The following is a 25,471-nucleotide window of genomic DNA, read 5'->3' as shown; positions in this document are numbered from 1 at the left end:
AAATGAACAGGTAATAAATATAAAACTATAGCTCACATTCAAGTTTCCTAGCAGCTAAATCATCTAAACATTAGTGATGTACCCAAGAGAGCTTTTAATTTGCCATTTGAAGACCAAGTGTGTTGCAATCAAATCTTCCTTAGGGAAGCATTCCTTAAGGTTTGGCACCACTTAAATTTTAGGGCATACGTGGTTATCTTTATACAGATAATAATAAATGCAGCTTGAAAGAATTGTTTGTGATTGATTTATGCATATTGTAAATTATTCCCATGCCCAGTATTCCTGAAAGATAATCTATATTTGTTGCATATAATCATGTTTTACAGTGTTTACAAATTATGCAAATGTAATTGCCATTTGTTTTATATAGTTTTCACAGGTCTTTTGGTAGTGCAGTAAAATTTACAATACGCTTATACTTTTTATGGCTTTAGCAGGCTTTATTATCCAAGTTCCTGAGTTCAGTTTTGATACTTTTAAAGATGACTACAAACTGCAAGCTGAAAATTTGATTTTAAATCTAAAGGATATATTTCTTGGTTTACTAGTCTTTATACTCAATCTATTCTGTGGATCTTAGTGCTTTTGTAGCACAGTGAGCCTGGGCACTACAGGGACCAATATCTTATAGAAAGTAAGTGCATCTCTTCTTGCACACAAAAATAACTTTCTCCTTCTGTCTTTCCTCACAATGTTATTTTGTGCTATACTGCAAATATGAAACCGGGCCGCATATTTTTAACTTGTTTCCTGAATAGGTTCATATATACCAGAGAGAAAATTGCAGGACAGAGCAAACACTACCTTCTGTTTTTCATCAACCCAGCCTTTTATTTGATACTAGCTAGCTATGGTATTATTTACTTGTGATACAATGGAGATCGAGGTTCAAATTCTTGGTAAGGAAAATATTTGAATTTCTTGGGAAAACCCAGTGTTTCATTCTATCTACATCACCTCCAGGATTTTTCTGTGAAAAAAAAAATAGTGCTCATTACTTTTCCCTTTCAGGGTCTTCCTTCCAGCCTATTACTGGTTACACTAGGTGCCAATTGATAGGCAGAGATACTCATATTTTTCTTTGTCAGATCTTTTGTACTATAACAGAAAATTCTTGATTCTCCCTCCTGCATCATTATTTGCTAAGCTGGGTGCTGTTACCAGAAGTTCCATATTTCTCTTCTCAAATAATACTTAGATTTCACTTGAACTTTTCCAGAGATATGTAGATATTGTCAAAGTAGCTCACATCAACATTTTCACATTCCTATTTAATTACAGCAATAAAATGCTCAATTGTGAAAAGCTGTTGCTCTCCAGATATGATGTTGTATATAATAGAAAATACAAGATACTATTCCTATATTTACTCAAAAGGAAGAAAAACATTAATAGCAAGATGCTCATTTAATATTAAATCATTGCAATATTTTCAATTTCAGTATGGTATTAAAAGTAAATTTTAAAGCATTAAACTTTATTTCAAACAAATGTAACACTATAAACTACACATTTTTTTGAACAGATAAGAAACATACAGCATAATTTCATTAACTGGTATAGATTTAAGACAATATTGAGATTGATTTTATGTATTTCCTGGTAAATAACATTTTGGAATCAAAATGGTTGCTTCTCTCTCGATTAGTTTCTATCCATTGCTTGTTCTGCCTTCTGGTGCTTTGAAGAATAGTCTTTGAAGAATCCCTCTTCTTCTAGCACTGTGTTGGCTTTTTTGGCAGCTGCAGCACACTGTTGACTCATATTTAAGTGATTGTCCACTAGGTCTCTGAGATCCCTGTCACAGTTACTACTATTGAGCAAGGTACCGCCTATACTGTAACAGTGCATTTGATTTTTCTTGCCTAAATGTAGAACCTTACTTTTCTCACTATTGAATTTCATTTTGTTAGATAGTGCCCAATGTTCAAGTCTGTCAAGATCTTTCTGTATCTTAAGCTTGTCTTCTGGAGTGTTGGCTGTTCCTGCCAGCTTGGTGTCATGTGCAAATTTGATGAGTTCCCCATCTATCCCCTCACCCAAATCGTTGATGAAGATGTTGAAGAGCACTGGGCCCAGAACAGAGCCCTGGGCACCCCACTACACACATCCCTCCATTGAGGACCAGATGCTGAGTATGGTCGGTCAGCCAGCTATGAATCCATCTGGTGGTGATGCTGTCTAACCCACATTTTTTATCTTTAAAGTAGTTTGTGGTCTATTTTATCAAATGCCTTACTGAAGACCAAGTAAATTATATCCACAGCATTCTTATGGTCCACTAATTTTGTCACTTGGTCAAAGAATGCAATAAGATTTGTGTGGCATGATCTGTTTTTGACAAATCCATGTTGGCTCATAATACTCATCTCACATGATTGCACAAATAAAATGGTGGACAATACTGTATATGTCAGTTTCTGGAGAAAGTGTCAGATATGAAAAGAGCGCTCATCGCTGGTGAATTTTTTATCAAATTCAGGTAACTTATCTTGTTATGACATGCTGATCAAAGCATAAAACATCAACTTTATAGTGGGGTCATTGTGAGTTTTTAGAGATGTACATTGATGCTGCCATTAGCTGCTATCGAGGCAACATTCAGGTATCATCTTGTTTTGCTTTAAAAGGAATGTATAGACAAAATGCAAAATCAGAACACTAAGAATAAAGAGAAAGCAACCTTTGGGTATTCCAATGCTAATTCAAACATGTAAGAATGAAGATTCTAAATAAATAGCTCTTGAGAGTTCATTAAAGAACTTATAAAATTTTGTCCCAAAGAAATCACAACTCCACAACAAATATTGAGATCATTAACATCACTCCTTTAAGTGAACTCAAAAGTGTAATTTCACATGCTGAAGGTAACATATCTTCAAAAAATTAGGACAAGTTTAGGGTTTTGACATTAGAGGTAAAAACATTTGGGCTGAGATAAAAACTAGTAATGAATCCAAAAACATTTGAGAGTAAATTTGGGTAACCAGTGCTTATCAAAGCTAGCTAAAGCCATCTATTTCTCTCCTTTTCTTCAAGTAATGAACACCTAGTATGTGGTTCTTCCACTATTGTTGCCATGTATCTTTACAGTAATCATGTGAGTTATATCTAGCTTATATATCTTCTTGAAAATTTGATTTAAGTTTCCCTAAATCACTGCATTTGTTCTCTGTGCAGTTGAAATTCCTGACACAACTGAAAAACATTACTATAATCAGCGCTTTAGGTCAGCGGCCCCCAACCTTTTGGGCACCAGGGACCGGTTCCAAGGAGATAATTTTTCTGTGGACCAGAGGGTGTGGTTTTGCATGCTGCCTGCATCCTGTGGATGGGGCTACACTTATTTGTGCAGCTAGGGTTAGGGGACCCCTGCTTTAGGTGACCAAATTAAATAGTTAACATGCTAGGCAATTACAGGGGCCACTAATTATGAAGAAATCCATCCCCCTTTCTCATCCAAATGAAAAAAGTCTGTTAAGTGCATAACTACAGGCATGTATGACGAGTTGCCCATTTTGGTCACACCCGTCTTTCTAATTCTACAGAGATGAGTGAGAGCTAGAAGTCAATGTGTTTTAGCTTAGATTTCTTAGAAATATGTGGTAAAGCAAACTATGGTATGGGGGGGGGGATACGGTCCATCTCATTTTGTGTGCCCATAGGTCTGTGTGTGTGTTTACGTGTTTCCCTTTTTGCTCCTGAAGTTGGTTTCTTAGAGCACCAGCAAGCAGTTAGCCTGGATTGACCCTCCTGGGGAGCCGTAGGCGAGTGCAGAGAAGCCACATTCCAGGCTGGCAAGATGGATGCTGGAGGTGAGGAGGAGTAACAGGTTGCTTGGTCATGTGAGGGTAGGCCTGATGTTTGTGAGGAGGCCAAAGGAAGTATATTGTAGCATTGTCTAGTAATGGGTAATTGTGGTCATAAATGTCCTGGGAGGGAGGTTTGATTGGAAATTTCCACATTACCATGAGGTGAATCTAATCTGGGCCCAGCAAGGAGTTTAGGAAGGTGAAGAATGGTTTTTGGGAACTGACTTCCTTCTGGTTTCTACAGACTTGTTTTTTTTTCCTAAAAGGTAGGCCTCTTGATTTATACAGTGCCACACAGTTTAGCTTACTATATCTTATCTTATTCTTTCTTATCTCGTTGGTGTCTATGGACCTGCTTCTGTGCTAAACTGGAAATTATATTAATTCAGCTTTATGTTCTTTAATGGAGATGGGATGTTACTGTTTTGCAATAACCTGCTTAAGGAGCTAAAACTGTACAGCAGTGAACTGTTCTCGGGATATTCTTTCTGAAAGCGGAGCATAGCAAACAGAGGCATTCAAAATCTTAATCCCACTTTTTTAGAATATCAATAAAGATGATTGGGAGGCAAGTGCTAATAGTTCTGGAGACTTCATTAGGTCAGAGGTGACTTTGTGAATCTCCTGTGTTTTTAGTAACCCTGAGATTCACTAGCTAAAGTTAGTGTAAAAGACTTAACATTAAAGAATTTTGAGTCTAGAGGACAGCCTGGATTGCTGAACTGTCCTTGAAAAACCAATTTGGTTACACAATTGTCATCTATACTTTTTCATTTCAGAAGTTTGGAGGGTAAGCTATTTTGTCGAAGTAGTTAAAACAGCTGAAATTATAAAGTTTCAGAGCTGCTGCAAGCTATCAGATATCTTATCAATAGAAGTGATCTATTTTCTCTGCATCTACCATTCTTTGGATGAAATAATTTTAATAGTGATCTTTCTGAAGGATATTGTTAAAATCTAAATATTTTATTTGTCCCCAAGTAAGTAATTACGTTTGTGTGTGTGTGTGTGTGTGTGTGTGTGTGTGTGCACGCACGCACGCATACACACAAACACACATGCATTTGAATTTTAATACTATTTAGAGGGAATCTGCTACAAATCAGAAATTAACAATGTTTGGATTTGAACATGAATTGCAGGAACAGTTCCATTGTGATTGCAAAAATATTGCAGTAAAGGAATAGACTGCGAAATTTTAGTTTATTCAGAAATGTGTGATATTAAATCAGATTTCTCTGGAAAAAGGAGTAGTTTGGAATTACAGTATTAGCAAACTTAAACAAATTACATAATTAAAGAACAATAGCATTAAGATAATAACAATTCAAAGAGGAAAAAAGGTGCTACTTTCATAAAACAAATGTTTTATCTTTCAGTGAGTTTTTGGGAAGTGCTTCCTTTATTGTGGATCATCTCTGTTCAATATAATTTCATGTGAGTTCAAAACAAATAGCTCTTTCCCACTCCCCCTCAGTTACCCAGCACACTTAGAAAGCAGATGGAATAAATGAAAATACATATATGACTTCCAGAACAATTGAAGCTGTCTTATATAACTCTTGACTTTTTTTCCTCTATACTAATGCAATATAGTATAGATTATTTTTAGTGTATATATGGATATATAGTATACAAAAAATATTACACAGGCAAGTTTTCCGGCACCAAGGTCCACAAAAAATACCTTGTTTAACTAAATGTCATAAACTAATGTAGGAATATTTATTATATAAAGTACAACTGATGTAGATTTTAAAACTGTTTAGTATAACTACATTATTATTATTGTTGTTGTTGTTGGGACTTATATCCCGCCCTATCTCCCGAAGGACTCAGGGCGGCTAACAACAATAACATACAATAAATACAGAAATTAAGATAAAATTAAAATTAAAGGCCTCTGTACAATAAATTAAAATTATTAAAATAAATTAAAAATTAGAGTTAAAAATTGTAAACATAATTAAAATCCCTGTCAGTCCAGGTCAGCCAGGTGGAAAAGGAGTGTTTTGAGGCCGCGGCGAAAGGACTGGAGATCTGGGGCCATCCGAAGCTCAGGGGGGAGCTGGTTCCACAGGGCTGGCGCTCCCACAGAGAAGGCCATTATCTTGTAATTATCAATGTAATGCTAGAAGAAATATAAATATATGAGGAAGTATTGCAGAATGTTAAACAGCTGAAGAATTTGTATACTTCAGTATTCATATAGAACAGGGGCCCCCATCTCCCGGACTGGTATCGGTTCGTGGCCTTTTAGTAACCGGTTTGGATAGCTGGAGGTGAGCGGTAGGCAAAAACGAAAATCTTCATCTGGGTCCACTTCAAATGCGTGGAAAGAGTGAAACATAGTACTATCACTACATTATCTGTACATAATATATTACATACTATAATCTTTATTAAAAGCTTGTAATTAGTAAATATAATTAAAGATATTAATTCAGAACATTATTAAATACAATCTGTTTTCCTCTCAAGTCTTGATCATCAAGTGTGATGAAAAGATTAAAACATTTGGTGTAGTGAACGATGTGTAGGAAGATAGGTTGCTCTTACTCTAGTTTCCAATTGTACTATACTTTGGTCCTGTTCTGTATAGTCCAGCCACTAGAGGGGGATATTATACATTATGTCCAAACACGCTATTCTATTAAAGATTGCTTTTCCAGTCCCAGATTCTGTTCACTCAGCCCTCTTTTAATGAGACAAGCTTTGGAGCATACATTTATTTTTGTTGTTGCACTTTGCTTAATCTTAACATAGTTATTGGAGACAGAGAGAAAATTAGTGATAATTCCCTCTGCCAGTATATAAATAATGTATATTTTTCAGCATCAGTCATTAGCACAGTAGAAGCACTGAAAGAATAAAAATATTTGTACTAAATGACTTCAGACATTCCAGTGAGTGGAAATGTTCCTACTAAAGATGTCAAGTATGCTGATAAATTAGAAAATATTCACGCTGAGAAAAGTAAATAGATTGATGTGACTCCAAGGGCAAAAATATAGCTTTGCAAGTATATTCTTAGAAAAAGGTTGAAGTGTAAACAAGGAACAGAAAGTTCAGGAAGTAAGCTTTTGGTTAGCACTGCAGCCTGGCACACTGAATTTTACTTTTAAGAACAAATAATGGTTTTGTTTAATATGTAAACTTGAAACTATGTGGACATTGAATGTGAGGTGAGGCCACAAATTGGATTAGTCCAGCTTGGAAAAATCTGAATCTTCCCTCATCAGTCAACAAAAATAATGGTTTCCTGCTCCTTCCTATAAGGAGAAAAGATATAACATATAGAAACATACCACAAAAAGCAAAACATACATTTTCTGATTTTTTTTATGTTGCAAATTATTGTAATATATTAAGCGTAAATGTATTTTCATCATTGTGAGCAGTTATGCCTTTTGCTGTAAATAGTTTGTTTAGATTCTGACAAGTTCTGCACACTTTGGAAACCTATTCCAGGAAAGGATACAACTTGCTACAGCTGTTTATTGATGTTTTTGTAAACCTAAATTAACTGCAAAATGTATTATTTAGGTTTGCAAGTAAGCTTCAGTGATGGTTAGATGCAGTATGTTCTTACTTATAATAATGTTTCCAAATATTCATAGAAAAGCAGATAAACTACAGTGTGCTATTTCTTATAGAACAACACATCCTTAAAGGAATGCATATCAGTAAACCAAATGCCATATACTGTATTTGGTTTGCGGTATTCTGACTAGTATTAAATATGCTTCTCATTGTCAGATCTTTGAAACTAGTTTACCCTTAACAACACTAGTGCGCTAGTGACATTAAAAAAATCAGATTTAAACAACTGAATAGAAGGCAAAGCACCCCGACTTCCAAATTTTCGTCTCAGGTTCCTTTTACGTTGAATCACTCCAGCACTTGGCATAGGAAATCTGTGCTTTGGATAAGCATTTTGAAAAAGTTTCAGGGTAAATATTCATTCTTAATTTTGATACCTGTTTTAAGTATCTTTAAAAAAAAATCCAGAAGCCTTAGTTTAGAATTGCTCACCAAATCTCTGAATTCTAAAGCAGTACTATATTACTTCTTCATTTATTTGCTAAAGTCACATTGTAAGCACATATATGGTAATGCAATAAGCAAAGGTTGCCCAAAACCTATAACAATCCTCCAGAGAATATTGACATCTCTTCTCCTGTGATGGTGGCAATGGTATGGAATATTGATTAAAACCATTTCTACACTTGACTGCGGTGCTTATATATAAGTTAACATTTTTAAAATTAAATTGAGAAAAATTATATTTTTCCTACTGTTAAAGCTTCCAGTAACACTTCACCTGTTTCTGAAAATATGTTTTATATGCTGCAAAGAAACCTTTATTTGGAATGCCATAGTATATTAAGATGAAATTTATAGCTGTGTACTCCAGTCCTGTTCAATTGTTGGACATCAGTGGGTAACAAATTCCAAAGATAGTTTCTTAAATTTTCTTTAAAGATATTTTCATAAATGTAGTTTTGTCAGGCATGAAATATAAAAACAAGTGGCTGGTTTTGCCACTTCTGCAGTTAATGGTGCATGTGCATACTCATGACTATTGATTTATGGACGACCGCTGGTCTTCCAAACGTATCCTGTTTGCGTATTTCATCACATTCCACTGATGAAGCCAACAGCAAAGTTTCAATGGGATAGCTGGTGTAGTTGTCTGTATCAATTTATGTCATACTAATTACTATTATGCTTAAGTAAATGAAAGGAAAATATTGGCTAGGTTTTCTTTCAGCAAGGCTTTGTTAATACATTTCTTTCCCTGCTGTTTTTAATGTAATTTAATGCTAGTGTTTATTTGATTTGTATTCACTGTTTATGATATTCTGTTTGTTCTAATGGGGATTTATAATTTCTGAACCACCTTATTAACTTATATTCTGATAATGTTTTTCAATGTACGGTAACATTTGTAAACTTCTACACAGAGGCTGCCAACCTCTAACCATTTTAATTCTTAGAATATTCCAGGCTGATTTCATTTGCTATTTTCTGCTAGATCATTGCTTTGTTTTAAAGAAAAAAACAAATTTGGAGGAATTCTAATACCCAGTTTTCATAATTATGTAAAACATTATTACATAATGTTTTATTGATTATTAGTTGAATTGGAAGATTTACACCAATGAGAAAAATCTTATAAGTGATTTTTTTTATCTTAAAATGCAGTAATTTTGCATTGGGATGCCATGCTACCAGATAAGTTAATCCCATGGTATGGTATATGAAGTGTTTTTACAGCACATAAATTTTAGAGTCATAAATTTCCACAGCTTCCTACCCTGCATGATTGTACAGGTTGAGAAATTATGGGAGTTTAAACTTACACATCTAGCAAGCAACAGAGGTAAAGGTAAGATAAAATGGTTCTGTAGGCTTAATACCCTGTAATTTAGCTGATATAGAACTGACTGTTTCTGACAACCTTTTACCAACTGAGCTAATTCCTATGAAATCTGGAAATTTCTGTTTACTAGGAATATCGAGTATTTAGTTCTTAAAGTCTGCATTGAGATTCATGAAGGTAAATTTAATGCATATTTTTCCTCTCCTGCCAAGATTCCAACTGGAATTTCTGTAGCATCTGTAGAAAAAGGGCTGTTGTACAGTTGAGAATGAATTTCATATACATTAAGGCATAATTATAATTATTTTGTACAATCAGTTTTTTAAACAACTTTGTATTTTTAAATTTTATAATATCCATTTTTATCTCATCAGAATTTATGAAAGTAACACTATGTTCTTTAGTAGTAATTAGTGATGTTCTTCAACAATTTTACTAAATTTAGAAAATATTTGGCTTAATTCTCTTCTTTATAGGAATTTTGAGGGAGAGCCTAAGATTAGAGTTTGCACGTACCAATACTTGGTAATGGTGGTGTTGTTGTTAGTTGCAAAGTCGTGTCCGACCCATCGCGATCCCATGGACAATGTTCCTCCAGGAGGTCCTTTTTGTACTGTCCTTGGGGTTTTCATGGCAAAGATACTGAGTGGGTTGCCATTTCCTTCTCCAGTGGATCACGTTTTGTCAGAACTCTCTGCTATGACCTGTCCGTCTTGGGTGGCCCTGCATGGCATAGCTCATAGCTTCATTGAATTATGCAAGCCCCTTCGCCACGGCAAGGCAGTAATCTATGAAGAGGGTAATGGTGTAGGAAAGGGATATTTTTTATTTCCTCCCAAACTGATTATATATCTAGTCGTTCCAGTTTAAGTAGCCTTTCTCTAGGTAGATTCTTGCTAATCTTCTTGTATGTCCATAGCTGGAGTGATAAAATAAAATAACCCTGTAGAAGCACGGGAAGTCAGAGACTTGCTGAGAAAGCAAAGCTTTTTAAGGATTATTATTCTGTTTGTCCTACTTGTGTCTCACTTCTTGACTTATACAACCTTTGCTTTCTGCTGTTCTAGCTCAATATATTCATTCCAACATGATCATTAGAAAAATACTTTAAGGTTTTGTGCTGAATCCACCAAAGATTTACTTCCAAGAATACACAAAATTTAAAAAAAAACTAATGAAACTTTACCTGTACAATTTTAAGATTTAAAAATTTCCTTTTTTGGGAAGTGAGAATGCATTTGTTTTAATGCAACCAATTAAGATTTCTAACTCTTTCAGCTAAGAAACTTGTATCGTCTGTTGTTTTTCCACACTTGAATTCTCTTTCTGTATGTACGTCAAATTCTAAGAGAGGAATTGGTGGTTCCCTTATTTTACATACTTGACTACAAACTTGCTTTGCAGTTTTTCCTGTAATAATTTTATCAGTATATTTTATTAACATATAACCTAATTGATTTTAGTAATATTTTGAAATTTGTATATTTCTGTCAGTGTTGAAACAAACCGCAAAGGTTTCCAGAAACTGCTTGCTAACCCATATGACTTGTATTTTCTAGATATGTCATGTTCTTTCATCACCTTACTTGGTTACTCTAATCACTAGTCCATAAACAGAATTTTGCAACAGTCTGCCTATCTCCTGTCAGAATTAGTTAGTATGGTCTCTAGTTTAGCCTATGGCTGTGTAGATATTTCTGGGGAGACTTGTGTTCTGCAGTTTACCTATTCCCTGTAGTACAATGATTGGGGTGTAGTGTATAAAATTTCCTCTTGCAGTTGTAAAAATCTGAAATTGGGTGTCTGTTGCTTTAAACTCTTTGAACAAAGTTGGCATCATGCCCAGCCACTTCTTGCTTCAAGGCTGTCCCTTTGGGTGTTTTTTTTCTGAAACAGTACTGCAAAACTACTCTGCCATTCTGCATGCTATCCTTGTCAAGAAGTGCAGCCTTGCTATGCAGTTTTTAATCACAAACTAATTCTGTGTTGGAGATGAGGGGGAATATCCAATATTGGAAGAACTGATCTTGCAGCCTGAATCTGGATCAACTGTGTGTTAACTCTCTGTAATCTGGAGGTGGTAATATGGATTCTAAACCCAGCAGTCCTCAAAATACATGGGAAGGTGACTCTGAATTCAGTTTCCAGTTTTGGACCCAACTTTTTCTGTGGATATATTTGTTTGGTCGGCTGGTCACTTATATCTTTCGTAACTTCAGAGGGCTAAAGTAATGACTTCTTCCCGGCCCTTTAATCAGTTTGGTCTTCAGATTTCTACTGTCATATTTAATTATCATCTTTAATCTGAATCTTATTTGGTAAGCAGTTTTTTTTAGAAAGGGACACCTGCCTTATACCTTAATCTTTTTCTCTCCCTTCCTCTCCCACCCATTATTCTCTTTTATGGATGACTTTATTTAAGCATGGTTTTTAAAGCTTGGGGATATGATCAAAGCAACAGATTGATTTCAAAAGCAGGATGGCATCTTGTATTTGATTAGTTGTTGCACATTCTGGATTAGAGATACGTACATACATTAGAGATACATGCTTCTGTTTACTTCCTTGTAAGTTCTTTGGAATTGCTTGGATATTCCAAAAGTTGTGGTTAGCACAACTGCAGTTAAGCAGTTTATATTTCAATTTAGCATTTAGAAAAGGAAATTTCCATCTCTAGAATGTAGAGCGCCGAAAGAGATATGACCTTGAGCAGTCTCTTAACTTGTACTTGTATCTTATGGGCTGCACCAGGCTTTGTCCCATCTATTGCACCAGTTCTTTGTTTGGGACTGCTGTTATTATTTAAATACCTCCGTCTGTGAAACTAACTCCTGTTAAAGAATTAACTCAATTTTTTTTAAAAATAGGACTTCCCTATCTGATGAGATCCTTATTTGCCCTGCCTTCAACTCAGAGCAAATGAGATACAAAGAATCTCTGAGCTATTTTAAGCCTTATTGCGTGACCCTCGATCTGGCAGACCTCCCTTTTTCTGTATTAATCAAATCTGTCTGCCGCTCTCCCTCTGACCAGCTGTACAACTGATCAAGCTTCCAATATGGAACGGACTATAGTGGAGCCTTTGTGGGCATAGTGGGGGGGGGGGGTTTGGGAAAATCTGGCATGTTTATGGATGATTGCCCTAGAGAGCTATGTAGCTGTTGCTGAACTGACACGAGTGCTTTTGTCCAGGGAGGTGGGTTTGTTGGAAAGTCTGCCCTGGTTAGAAGTTGAGAGCTATCAGTTCAAGCCAAATGTCTGTATCCGTCAGCTGAGGGGGAATGTAAAGAGCTTTGCTGGAAAGTGTGTCTGCTCTCCAGTTGCTTCCTTTAGCCTCCACTTCACAGTTTGGGACAGGGAAAACACCCTGCTTGCCTCTACCAGTGGGTAAATAGCAATGATCAAAGAGAGCGCTCTCCTAAATCCTGACTGAGCTGCCAGATTACGTTTACTCCGAGAGCAGACCAGGAATGACAAAAGAATTACTGATAAAATTAAGAGAAACATGAGCTATGGAGCTGAAATAAATAGTCAAGACTCCAACAAGAACAACGGGTGTAAAATGTCAGCGCTACAGAAACTGGAGAATCTTGCAGGGCGGATCTTTTACTGGGGGCCGTGGAGTGATGCAGGAGCACCAAGCTCCGGAGAGGCTGTCTTTGAATCAGAGCACACTGCTGCCTGGAATAAGCAAAGTGAGTTGACAAACTGAGCATGATTTCCAAGGGAGTGGGAATTGATGCAGAGTTTCCAACAGCTCTGCTCCTCAAGTGAAGCTTTAGAGACGTTGCTGCTCTTTAATAATGACATGTGGAGTACCAGTATTAATTACTGCCTGAGTGTGGAGCCGAACATTAAAACAGGCCTCTGATCTCTCCCAGTCTAGCCCATAAATATGGATACCCCTACTGTGGGGGCCATTCTGGCTTTAAATATGAACCACCTCATTCTCTATATCAAATTACCCAGTTTTTAAAGGTAGGCAGGCTACTTAATGACACTAGAGCTTACTGTTATGTGGCATTTTATTCTAAAACCCACAGGACTTGTTTGCTCAAGTTTGGTCATCCTGTTACTAGAATGTAGCTGTTATTGATTCAATATTCTAAGAGTAATCTGCATGGAATATGAAAATTCTGATTCAGATAAATATATAAATAACTTGCCAGGTAGCAAATGGATGACAGGCCCCAAATATGTGTTTCCAAGTAGAGGTGATAAGCCACTTGTGCATTGCCATGACAAGAAAACAAAGATGGAACTCTGTTTCATGTACCATTTTCTAACCTAAATTTTCTCTGACATAGTAAAAATGCTTTGGAAAATGGGCAGATGGGTGAAGAAGTATATTTGCTTTTCATATTTCTACTTCCAGTTGTTCCCAGTCAACAGCAGCAATTCTATAATGGCCTCTGGCTTGTGTCAATATGTTTCTGAGAATAATGCATGTTTCTGGTTATTTTCCATTCATTGGCAGACAAACCATTTTTAAGTAGCAAAAAGTAGCAAATTCTTTTTACCCTTCAATATCTCAAGCGTTAATTCCTACCTTGATAACTAACCTTTGGCCTCTTCTTACCTTGCCTTGTAAGTACTTTATTGTGTTTCAATCTGAGTACCTACTCTGATTTTTTTGATACAGTAATTTCAGTTCACAGCAGATGGAACACCATGCAGATGTAGCCTTGATGGTGTCCTTTGTCATCCAGGACTGAAGTTACAATTTTTATTCTTAATTTTGTTTGAAATTGTACTTCATTTATCTCATTGGCTCAGTCTTGATTCCCAGAGTAGCCTATCTCAAATGATGGGATAGTAGTAGGTACTAGGCCTTACAATGCCTATGCTTTATTCACTGACTCCTTTAAGTAGGAAGGAGTGAATGCTAACTTTGATGCTCAAACATGTTTAAACAAAATTGTCACAACAAGGTTTTTTATTGCCAGATTTCTTGATCCTTTAATCTTTTGGCAATGGTACCTATTCCTTTCTGTATTTGAGCCTGTTGTACATGAAAAACAGGTTCAGAAAGGGAGGAGGTCATGTTAGGCAAAAGATCCAGGAATAAATTTTTACTGAATCTAGGGATACGAATTAAAAAATGTGATTTCTAAGTGTGCCTTCCGAGATAATTTTTATCTTCATTGCTCACTTATATGGCTAAGGTTTGACAAATTGTTATGTAATTTCATTGATGTTTAACAATTAGGCAGTTTAGAAGTATGATACATTTTTTTCTTCTTGGTTCTTAAATTTATTGTAAGTTCCCTCAACTGAGTGTATTAAACTCTCTTGAGAAAAATGTAATACTATGTCTGATTGGTTCTGATAAGCCTTGTGAAAATATGTTGGTGTGTGTGTGTGTGTGTCTGTGTGTGTGTGTGTGTATGGATGTTTGGTCATTCGGGTTTTTCCCCGCGTAGAACTAAAGGTGTAGGAGCAACGTTTCGACGAAATCCCATCCGTCATCATCAGGCTAGTGGCTTCAGCTTCCTTCTTCTGGGAGAAGCATGTCTTGCATTCTATAAATCTAGCTTCAAATGTATTAATTTATTATTTAATTAATTTGTATCGCTGTCCATCTCTAATTCACTTCTGGATGGGTAACAACAGTCAAAACACCATAAGGCATATAACAATATAAACATAATTGACAGCCTAGCTGGAAAACAAAACAGCCAGCAACTCAATGTAACTATTGCAGGAGGTGCCATACATTTGACATAATCATGTCTTTAAGATTTTACAAAAATCCAGCAGGGTTGGAACCAATCCAATCTTCTGGTAGGTTGATGTTCCAAAGCTGGGTATCATGACAGAAAAAAATGTCTTCCTGGGCCCCACTGGTTGAAGTTGCCTAGTACAGTGGCCCCCAACCTTTTGGGCACCAGGGACCAGTTCCGCAGAAAGAGGTTTTTCTGCAGACTGGAGGGGGTGTGGTTTTGCGTGCTACCTACATCCCGGGGATGGGTCTTCACTTGTTTGCACAACCTGGTTTCTGGCATGCCACAGCTCAGGGCTGGTCCATAGACCGGGGATTGGGGACTCCTGGTCTAATAGATGAGAAGCAAAACATGCCTTTCCTGCCAGATGTAATGTGGAGGGGGGGTTTGATATAATTGGGGGAGAAAATCCCTCAAATAACATTGTCTTGTGACCTAAGACAGTTAAAGGCTAAACACAAATACAGAGTTTGTCATCCACCTAATAGTTACTATGGAAAAGAGAATAGGATTGTACATGTAGCCCTGTACAGGTAGCCCTTGCTGAGAGCACTTGGAACTAAGAACTATGTTGCTAAACAACAAAGTCATGAGGCATGACATGATATAATGGTGCTGACTTATAGTGGCAGTTCTGGCCATCCGGTTGCCATTGTTAGGTGAATACCACATGGTCAAAGCATCCTGTGGCACATGATTGCCATTTGCAACCTCCTGTCAGCTTCCCCATTGATTTTGCCTACTGGAAGCCAGCACTGAATGTTATAAATAGCACTCATGTGACCACAGGAGAAAGTGCTGGACACAACTATAAGAAAATATTGTAAGTATTCCCTTGTTTGGCACTATCATTGAGCGAGTGGATGTTAAATGAGAACTACTGTATATTCCACAATCTTTTAAGATTATAGGAGAGATTTAAGCATCTCTTCTATAGGGTCAGGAGGACATATATTTAAAGAGTAGTTGAATTTCTAAAGCCAAGTATAAATGACTTCCTCTGTTGGTCATTACAATGTAGCATTAGCTGCCCCATTTGTTTCTCCACATCATCTTAAGTCTCACCAGAGCCTCTATGTTAGTTATACAGTGCAGATGTCAAATGTATGATGTCCAAGTTGAGATTATCTTGATTATTACCTTCTGGGACGTTCGCAGTCGGTGTTGGCAGGGGGGCAGAGATCGACCCTGAGACCTCTCATTTGTGGAGTTCCTCAGGGATCGGTTCTCTCGCCTCTCCTGTTCAACATCTATATGAAGCCGCTGGGTGAGATCATTCGTGGTTTTGGAGTTGGGTATCACCAATATGCTGATGATACCCAGCTTTTTATTTCGACCCCAAACCACCCCAGTGATGCCCTCGACGTGATGTCCCGTTGCCTGGAGGTGGTCTGGGTCTGGATGGGGAGGAACAGGCTTTGACTCAACCCTGACAAGACTGAGTGGCTGTTCGTGCCGGCATCCCGGGAAATTCCGATCATTCCATCATTGGCCATGGGGGGTGAGCTATTACCCCCCGTAGATAGGGCCCGCAACTTGGGGGTCCTTCTAGACTCACAGCTCTCTTTGGAAGAGCATATTGGAGCTGTGACTAGGGGGGCCTTTGCCCATGTTCGCCTAGTGCGCCAGTTGCGGCCCTATCTAGACCGGGATGCCTTGCGCACAGTCACTCATGCGCTCATGACCTCTCGTCTAGACTACTGTAATGCTCTCTACATGGGGCTGCCCTTGAGGTCCACCCGGAGACTCCAACTGGTGCAGAATGCAGCCGCGCGAGTTGTCTTGGGAGTTTCCCGATACTCCCATGTTACACCTTTGCTCCGCGAGCTGCATTGGCTACCGGTTGCTCTCCGGGTGAGGTTCAATGTGTTAGTTATGACTTACAAAGCCCTTCATGGCATGGGTCCGGATTACCTACGGCAACACCTGCGGCCGGCGTCAACTTCCCTCCGTCCAGTGCGCTCCCACAGAGAGGGCCTCCTCAGGGTGCCGCCGATCAAAGAATGCCGATTGGTGACCCCCAGGGGGAGAGCGTTCTCTGTGGGTGCGCCAGACCTATGGAACCGCTTACCGGTCGAGCTCCGGATGGCCCCTGACCTTCGCTCCTTCCGGCGCGATCTCAAAACATTCTTTTTTGAACAAGCTGGCCTGGTCTGACGGGATGGGGTTGGGTTTTTAAAACTAGTTTTAACTTTAATATGTATTGATTTTATGGGCATGATGTTTAATGACTTTTTAATTTTTGTATTCGATTTTTATTGTGTATTGCCCTGTTCACCACCCTGAGTCCTTCGGGAGAAGGGCGGTATAGAAATCAAATTATTAAATTAAATTAAATTAAATTAAATTAAATTAAATTATTAAGGGTTTTTAGATAGTCTTTTGTCTTCTCCCTCAAAACAGAAGTTGCACATACATTTTTAAAATTATGAAAAAGTTGCACGAAGCAACTAATACAACACTTTTATGAAAAGTTATCCACGGTGAAGTATGATCTGTCTCCTTAACTTGTAATATAATTTATGTTCCAATGTTTAAGCTAGTGTTGTTTTCCAATCTTGGCAACTTCTAGATGTTTGGAAAATAGTTGAGTGGGAATTCTGAAAGTTGAAGTTCATGATTGCCAGCATTAGGAGACACTTGATCAATAAACTATTCTATTCTATTGGAGATTTGTTAAGTGACGGGAAATGTGAGCAGGTACTTTCTGTATTTAAACCTGCATGCATGGAAATTAAATGTATGATTCCTTATTTTAAGAGATTAAGAGGTAACTTTCAAAGAAGCAAAATCATAGATACTCCTCAGACTTTTAAAATTATTTGCCAATTCTAGAATTGAATCATCTAATGTTTATTTTAAAAGACTTTAAATTCATTTTACATCTGTAATACCATCTGTTGCTTAATAAAATCAACATGACCACTTTAGTATAAGTTCATGAAATATTTTGTACACAGCCACACAAACTCCATATCATTTCGTAGTTTCCCTCAGTCATCCAGCCAGTCAATTTTGTCCTGCATACTTATAGGCATACTTTTTCTTTTCTTTGAAAGCAAACAACTCCACCATCCCTTTCCTCATTGTGCTTTGGTTGAGGGAAGCATTTTATGTCAATGATAATAGGCCTGAGTCTCCCTTTGCAAGGAAATGTGGTAGGAATATATTACATTTTCCTGATTTTTTTTAAAAAAATTGCAGATCTTTGGGGGGGGGGAAATACATTCCATTCATTTGTATACTTCTCTTTCATGGTGTAAGTTTACTTTGCTATTTTGGTAATTGAATTTACTAACTGAATTTATTTTAAACTATTTCAAAAAATTTCTTTGGAGACTCCTTATTTCAGCTGTTCACCCAACAGATCTACCAACCTCTAGTGAAAATCAGCATGAGATCAAAATCAGACCCTGAAAACTTCCTTCCTTTTGTGATAATGGCAATATGCCTCATGATGCTGGGACCAGAAATACATCTTGCTTTTGCATTTGAAAGTTGTATTACACTGCTTGTCTTTTCTATGCAGGAACTGTAGTGCCCTGATAACCTAGGTAAAAGACTTCCTGTTGCAATTGAATAAAAAATATTTTGGGGTGAGTAAAGGGTAGTAGTATATTCCATTGGAGATTTATTTTTTCCCAAAATTTAGTTTTTCCATCTTTTTGAAATAAGATTTAAAAAAAATCCTTGGAGGAAAAAATGGAAAAATCTAGGGTTTCTTTACTCTATATGTTGTTGTTCAGTAGGTATATTGAAATGTTTCAACTGAGAAAACTTTGGATTTTCATTCTTAACTTTTTAATGGGTAACTAGCTCAGTCTCTTTCCCTCCATTTTGCCACATCTTTTCCAATCATCTTATATGTCCTCCTAGACTCGCAGCTCTCCCTGGAAGACCACATTGGAGCTGTGACCAAGGGGGCCTTCTCCCGGGTTCGACTAGTTCGCCAACTACGGCCTTATCTAGACCTGGTTTCCTTACGTACAGTCACCCATGCCCTTGTGACATCTCGCCTAGACTATTGTAACGCTCTCTACATGGGGCTGCCCTTGAGATCCACTCGGAAGCTTCAACTGGTGCAAAGTGCGGCGGCACGGACACTCTTGGGAGCCTCCCGATACTCCCATATCACACCTCTCCTCCGTGCGCTGCACTGGCTTCCGGTTGCCTTCCGTGTGAAGTTCAAGGTGCTAACAATGACATTCAAAGCCCTACATGGCATGGGTCCGGACTACCTACGGGAGCACCTTCTGCCGATGTCAGCACCCCACCGTCCTGTGCGCTCCCACAGAGAGGGCCTCCTCAGGGTGCCACCGCTCAAGGAATGTCGGCTGGTGGCCCCCAGGGGGAGGGCATTCTCAGTGGGTGCGCCAGCCCTCTGGAACACCTTACCTACCGAAATCCGGATGGCCCCTGACCTCCGTACCTTCCGTCGCGACTTAAAAACTTTTTTGTTCCAGCAGGCTGGCCTGGCATGATAGCGTTAATTGGGGTCCCAGTTTGTGTGCATTAGTGTTTCTTATTATTTTATTGTTCGGTCTGTATACCTTCCCTTCCTCTGTACACCGCCCCGAGTCCCTCGGGAGAAGGGCGGTTTATAAAAACTAATAAATAAATAAATAAATAAATTATGCTGTGTTCATACTACTGAATAATGAAGATACTTAATTTCTAACCAAGTGGCTCTATATTCAAGGCTCTTTTGTAGCTAGAGGTAAGCTAAGTAGGGGGTCACAGCATTTAACAGTATTTAATCAACTTGAGATATTTGAAAGGATGAGCAGAATTGGATTTGGCTAATACTTTAATTAGTCTTCGAAAAAAGCCCATTTAAAATGATGGTGAACCTTTTCCATCTGGTACAAGAAACAACACTGACAAGTTCATTTAATCACCAAGAGTTGAGCTTAGCTTAAGGAAGTTCTATCATTAAAACCGCATAAAAGTGATATTTTACTCAGTTAGTGATTTTGAGCCGAATCAGTGTCTGATTCCAGTTGAGACATTGGTGTTAGGGACATGGACACTAATTCTGTTCTTAAATTTATTAGGGTCACAATGTCCTATGCCTTTGAGAAAATTGTCCTGTCCTTCATTTTTTATGAAGCTGATGTATCATGGCTGAGGGTTTTGACGGTAGTAATTCACTGTTAGAAATTGAGGGTACAGTAGTTTCACAGACAGGAAGAATATTTGAAATTAAACTAACAAAGATTCTAGTCTGAAGAATTCCAAGCTTCTCTGCCTTTCCTGGTCTTAATGTATTAATTTGTTTATTTATGCATTGGTGGTTGAGGACCACACGATATTGCAATCATAATATCGATGGGGCTAGGTAAATTTTCTGCCTTTTCCATTTTTTCTGATGTTTTAAAAATAAAATATATATGTTAAGCCTATTGGAGGTTTCATTTATGACTTCACTGGTTCTGAAAAAAAATTGTGCTATAATTATTCAGCTGCAAAAAAGCAGTTAGGGCTGCATGTAGGCCAGATGTTACCCATCTTATTCATTTAACTTGAAGCAATAATGAAAATATTAATTTTAATTGTATGTCTAACAAATACATTGCTTTAAGTTTTATTTAGGTTTTACTTTCTGTGTTCTATTGTATACACAGGGTCATAAAATTAAGCTTTACAGTGGCTTGTTGGGCATCCATGAATTATTTTATTGTGATAAACTTGGCATACTAGTTTAGGTGATCCTTTATGACACAGTTTGTTAGTTCCAATGTAAACTATGATTATATAAATCAAAAAGTGACCTTTAAAAAAAGGAAGGCAGGGAAATGATATGGTATATACCTAGGTCTACAGTTTTCAAGCAATAATTTATCTGAAGAGGATGTGATATCTAACTTCTTTCCAAAGGTAGACTCAATGTTCTTTCTCAGCAGTAGTGCCGAGAACTGTCTGTTGGTCATATGATGAAATTCTGGGGTCCTTAGAGTTTTATTTCGGCATCTAGTCTTCTGCTCTTGGGCTGAATCTGCTGGGGAAAACTGGTCTGAGCAAGTTGGCAGTTGTATGCAATCTTCTCTACTTGTAGATGAACTTTCAAACATACTGACAAAATTTATGTCACCATGGTTCATATTCAAATATTAATTATTCCTGGCAAATTTTCAATGTTTTTTAAAAATACAACAAATCTGAAATTGTATCTATGTTACATGCATTGCTTCACTATATGTATTTTCCTCTCTTTATACGGCCTTTGCCCTTGGAAACAAACGAAGTCACTTTTGACAGACTTTTTCACAAACAAAACAGCTTTAGAGAACTTGTCACTGGCTGGGGAACCAGCTGAAAGTTGATAAATACTGGACTTAATTAGCCCCTTATATAATATAATAGATTTGCACCTAGCATGGAAAATTGTAATAAGAAAGGCTGTTGCTGATTCATGAGTTGAATTCTTTCAAAATAATGTTAAACTTTTATTTACAGTATTTGTTCATTTATTCATTTGAGACACACCTTCCTTTCCGCAGAGATAAGCTCTTGATCAGCAGAGAAAATTAGGGAACAATAGAAACATTTAAAAATATTACTGTAAATTAAATTAATATTTAAAAGACTAGGAAAGACATTACAGATTTTCTAAATGCTCAAAGTCTCGATGCAGCTTCTGTGGAAGTATGTTCCATAGTTTTCACTGACTGCTGAAGATCATGGAGCACTCTCAAGTCCACTGATTTTTTTTTCCCCTTAGGGAGCATGCATTAACTTGGCTTAACTCTCTGTCTCTGGGTCTAGTTTCCTAACTACCTCTTTTAATTTAATTTTATTCAGATTTTGAGATGTTTATCTAGTCTGTTACTGAATTTCAGAATACATCTTTGAAATCAAATGGCAAAGAGCAGTTGAACTAAGTATCGTGGTTATTCTGAGGATACCCACAGTAGGATATCTTTCTGAATAGTTTCATATAAATATGAGACACTATGGATCAGTAGCCTTATGTTGAACAGTAGCCTCCCAGTACTGCCCTCTGAACAAAGTTTAGCAGCAATTATTGAAATAACAGTAAAACAATATCCAAAGTATTACTCAGTAATTCAGAATAGTACAATGTGTGGTATTGAAAGCCACTGTAAGGGACAAAGAAGATATTTAAGCAATATGGTCAAAGCTTTTGGAGTCGCAGAATGTTTGAAAATTAGAGTTTCAAGAGAAACTTTTCAAGCTTTTTGTTAGGAAACTTTCTGGGTTCATCTTCTGGGTTAATTTTGTATTCTATAGATTAGCTAGAATTACAGCAGTATCTCTGACAAATAGTGGGAAGCCTTTTGAACCTATCTGTTAGGAATTGGAGTATTTTAGCCATTTTCTGCAGAGTCTTAACACTCACCACTAATCTAAAACTGACCAGAGAGTGATAGTCAATTTTCCAATCACCAGCTCCATGTGAACAAAATAACAAATCCAGCATGTGCTTTTTTCTGCATCTATAAAGCCCTATACTGGCTTCTTTGCTTGCGGCTGCTTATGTTTACACTGAAAATAGCATTTACGGTAACAAAAAAAATGCATAAAAGAATCATTTTGTTCTGAACTTGAAACAAAACAGCTCTACTCAGAATTTTCCAACAGAATAATTTTGAGCAGGTTGTATTCATACTAATGTCAGACCTGCCCCAAAACAATCATTTATAAATAAATAAAATAAATTTAGGAAAGCAGACTCTCAGCTCCAATTGATTGCAGTGGAAAGGACTTTTACTAAAGATGTTGGTTGCGGGAAGGTGAGGTGGAAACTGAAGGTCCCGCTCACCAATACAGAGAGCCAAACCCAATGTTCCCCATCCCTCCCCCCCCCCAATGTCCGGTCCTTTGCCACCCAATCTGGGATCGCCATGATGTTGTGGGAAACTCTGGGTTGTTTAGGCTGCTGGAATGTCACACCCAAGGGAAGCGGCCTTGATGCCCACCCGTAACCTGTGCAAACTGCTCTGCTCTTCTTCACATGTCAGCTCCCCCTCCCCATTTCCCACCATTAGATACACAGATGTAAAGGTAAAGGTTCCCCCACACATGCGTGCTAGTCGTTTCCAACTCTAGGGGCCAGTGCTCATCTCCGTTTCAAAGCCGAAGAGCCAGCGCTTGTCCGAGGACGTCTCCGTGGTCATGTGGCCAGCATGACTAGACGCCAAAGGCGCACGGAACGCTGTTACCTTCCCACCGTAGTGGTCCCTATTTTTCTACTTGCATTTTTACGTGCTTTCGAACTGCTAGGTTGGCAGAAGCTGGGACGAGTAACAGGCGCTCACTCTGTTACGCAGCACTCGGGATTCGACCCGCCAAACTGCCGACCATCTGATCGACAAGCTCAGCATCCTAACCCACTGAGCCATTGCCCCAAATGCCTCCTCCCTGCTTTCCCCTTTGATGGCAGGATACAGCAAGGCACCAGGCCACAGTGATGGAGCTCCTGACAACTACCAGTAGAATATTCCACCATTAGAACAATGGACCCTTGAAATGAGTCATTGCCCTCTGGGGCCACAAAAACTGATGGGTGGCAATCTGAATACTATATACAGAAAACTTGGTCAAGGAGTGAAATGTTTTTTTTAAAAAAATAACATAAATTTCATATTGCAAATAATGTAAGATACAATTGAATGTATTGTTTGCATCCTGCCTTTACAAACAACTACAAACTATGATAAGAAGCAACAGCAGCTCAACACATACATAAAAGTGAAGTGGGGGAAAAAATAACTTGCTTCTATCTTTGACTCAGAGGTTTTTGCAATTGACAATCTGTTTACAAAACCAAGCAAGCCAGCATAGTTTTTGCATTTGGCCACTTGAAAGCCCCATAGCATTACAACGCCATCTGTAATGGTATGTACAATGTATCTGAAAGAATTGCAGGTTGTGAAAACCTAAAAGAGGATACTGGCAAGGACAGAAAATTGGGCAACTCCTAAGAAAGAAAAAAAGAAGCAGTAAGACAACACTGCCACTACTGTGAAAGGAGTAGTAAGATGGTTTGAGTAAATCTGGGTAGAAGAGAACTGTTTAAACATTTAGAGATTGTATTTTGAGCTCAAAGATAAAGTCCTGGAGAAATTATAGAAGTTCATCACTGCTGGATTACTTTTTTAATGCCACTGTCACCACTATCAAATGTATCACTAGAGCTGTTAAAGAAATACAGTCTGAGAAGTCATATGGTAATAATAGCTGCTATTCATAACTGATTCCTAGATATTGTGGAAAAGGTTACTGCATAGTGTGATTTCTTCCCATTTATTTGAAGTTTCAAACACAGGCTGGGTAGTCATCTATGAGGTATGGTGTAGCGAATCTTGCAGTGTGCAAGGGGTTGGATTTGGTGACTTCTTAAGTCCTTTCCAACTATATGATTCTCAAATTCTACAGAAATGTTAATTTGCTTGATTGAGAGGAATTTGAAATGGAGACTAGATAATAACAGTTCCTTCCACCTGCAACTGTTGCTTGGTAAGTACTAGCAATGGAATTTAACTGAAAACAAAGATAAATTGCAAGATGAATGAAATAGTTAGATAACTTGTTATTTCTATCAAAGAATATATCTAAAGACAACTGTGGACAACTGCAGAAGCACTGAAGTAAAATTAAGGGGATTTCTGCAATGTTCAGTGGGAAATAGGAATTTAACTTGGATTATAAGAGAAATAAATAGCATTATAGGAATCAGATCATAATGTTCTTGTGTTCTGAATAACATTCAGTCATTCAGTCAAATTAGATGGGCCAGAATGAATTATGGAAATTGTAGTGTGTCAGGGCTGGCCTTCATTCTGTCAGGAAACTAGGAATGATCATTAGTTAATAGATTCTTCCTATTGTCACTGTAAAATGTATAGTGTCCAGCCATTTGACATCTCTTTCTATTGGGTATAAAATAATCTTATAAACAAATATTAGGAACACACAACCTTAGGGTAGAAATGATTTATCTGCTGGAAATTCTCCTTAGTGGAGCATAAATACAGCTCTTTATTTGTTTTGAACAAATGTATTCCTCAAAAAAATTAAGGAGACAACTGGAGTGTGCTATTTTTAAATCAGAATCTGACTTAATAGCAAGGAAATGTTTGAGACTAAAAACTATACCAAGTTAAGAGAAAATAATTACGAACCGTTAGCATCATGAACCATGATGCTAAAGTAGGAAGAAGGGCAGCTAAATAATAGAGAATGCTTTTTGTTAAAATATATATATATAAAAACTAGAGAATCAAATTTTAGTGGGTGGGAAAATACGTTGAGAGAAGAAAACATGACAAAAATAAAACCTGACGTTTTTTTCTCAATTTTTCTTAGGACAGAAAGTAGAATATTTAAAGCAAAACTGAAAGAAAATCAAATCATTTGATTTTGGTTCCCAAACAGGAATGCAAAGAAAGGCATTTGTGTGGTTCGTTTAAAAAAAAAAAAGCTTAGTCCTTGCTTAGTAGCTGTTCACGGTTACAACAGTAATGAAAAAGTAACTTTGCAATCAATCCTTGCATTTATGATCTTCACAGGTCTGCAAAGCAAAG

At 37.5% G+C, this 25,471-nt stretch overlaps 1 protein-coding gene across 4 annotated transcripts in view; it reads left to right on the top strand.

Moving 5' to 3' along the window:
• Positions 1–25,471, top strand: part of PRKACA (protein kinase cAMP-activated catalytic subunit alpha) — a 72,513-nt gene that overhangs the window by 5,204 nt on the left and 41,838 nt on the right. Inside the window, exon 2 of one of the 4 annotated variants that reach the window (XM_083351769.1) lies at positions 3,711–3,818. The exons of the other annotated variants lie outside the window; for them this stretch is intronic. Coding sequence (XP_083207895.1) covers positions 3,806–3,818 — 13 coding nt within the window. The 5' untranslated portion in view covers positions 3,711–3,805. The remainder of the gene's footprint in view (positions 1–3,710; positions 3,819–25,471) is intronic. 4 annotated transcript variants of the gene reach the window in all.

This window comes from Vipera ursinii (assembly GCF_947247035.1).
Source record: "Vipera ursinii genome assembly, chromosome: 2".
NCBI lineage: Eukaryota > Metazoa > Chordata > Lepidosauria > Squamata > Viperidae > Vipera > Vipera ursinii.
The sequence above is the reverse complement of the archived record's forward strand: the minus strand, read 5'-3'. Positions and strand labels throughout refer to the sequence as shown.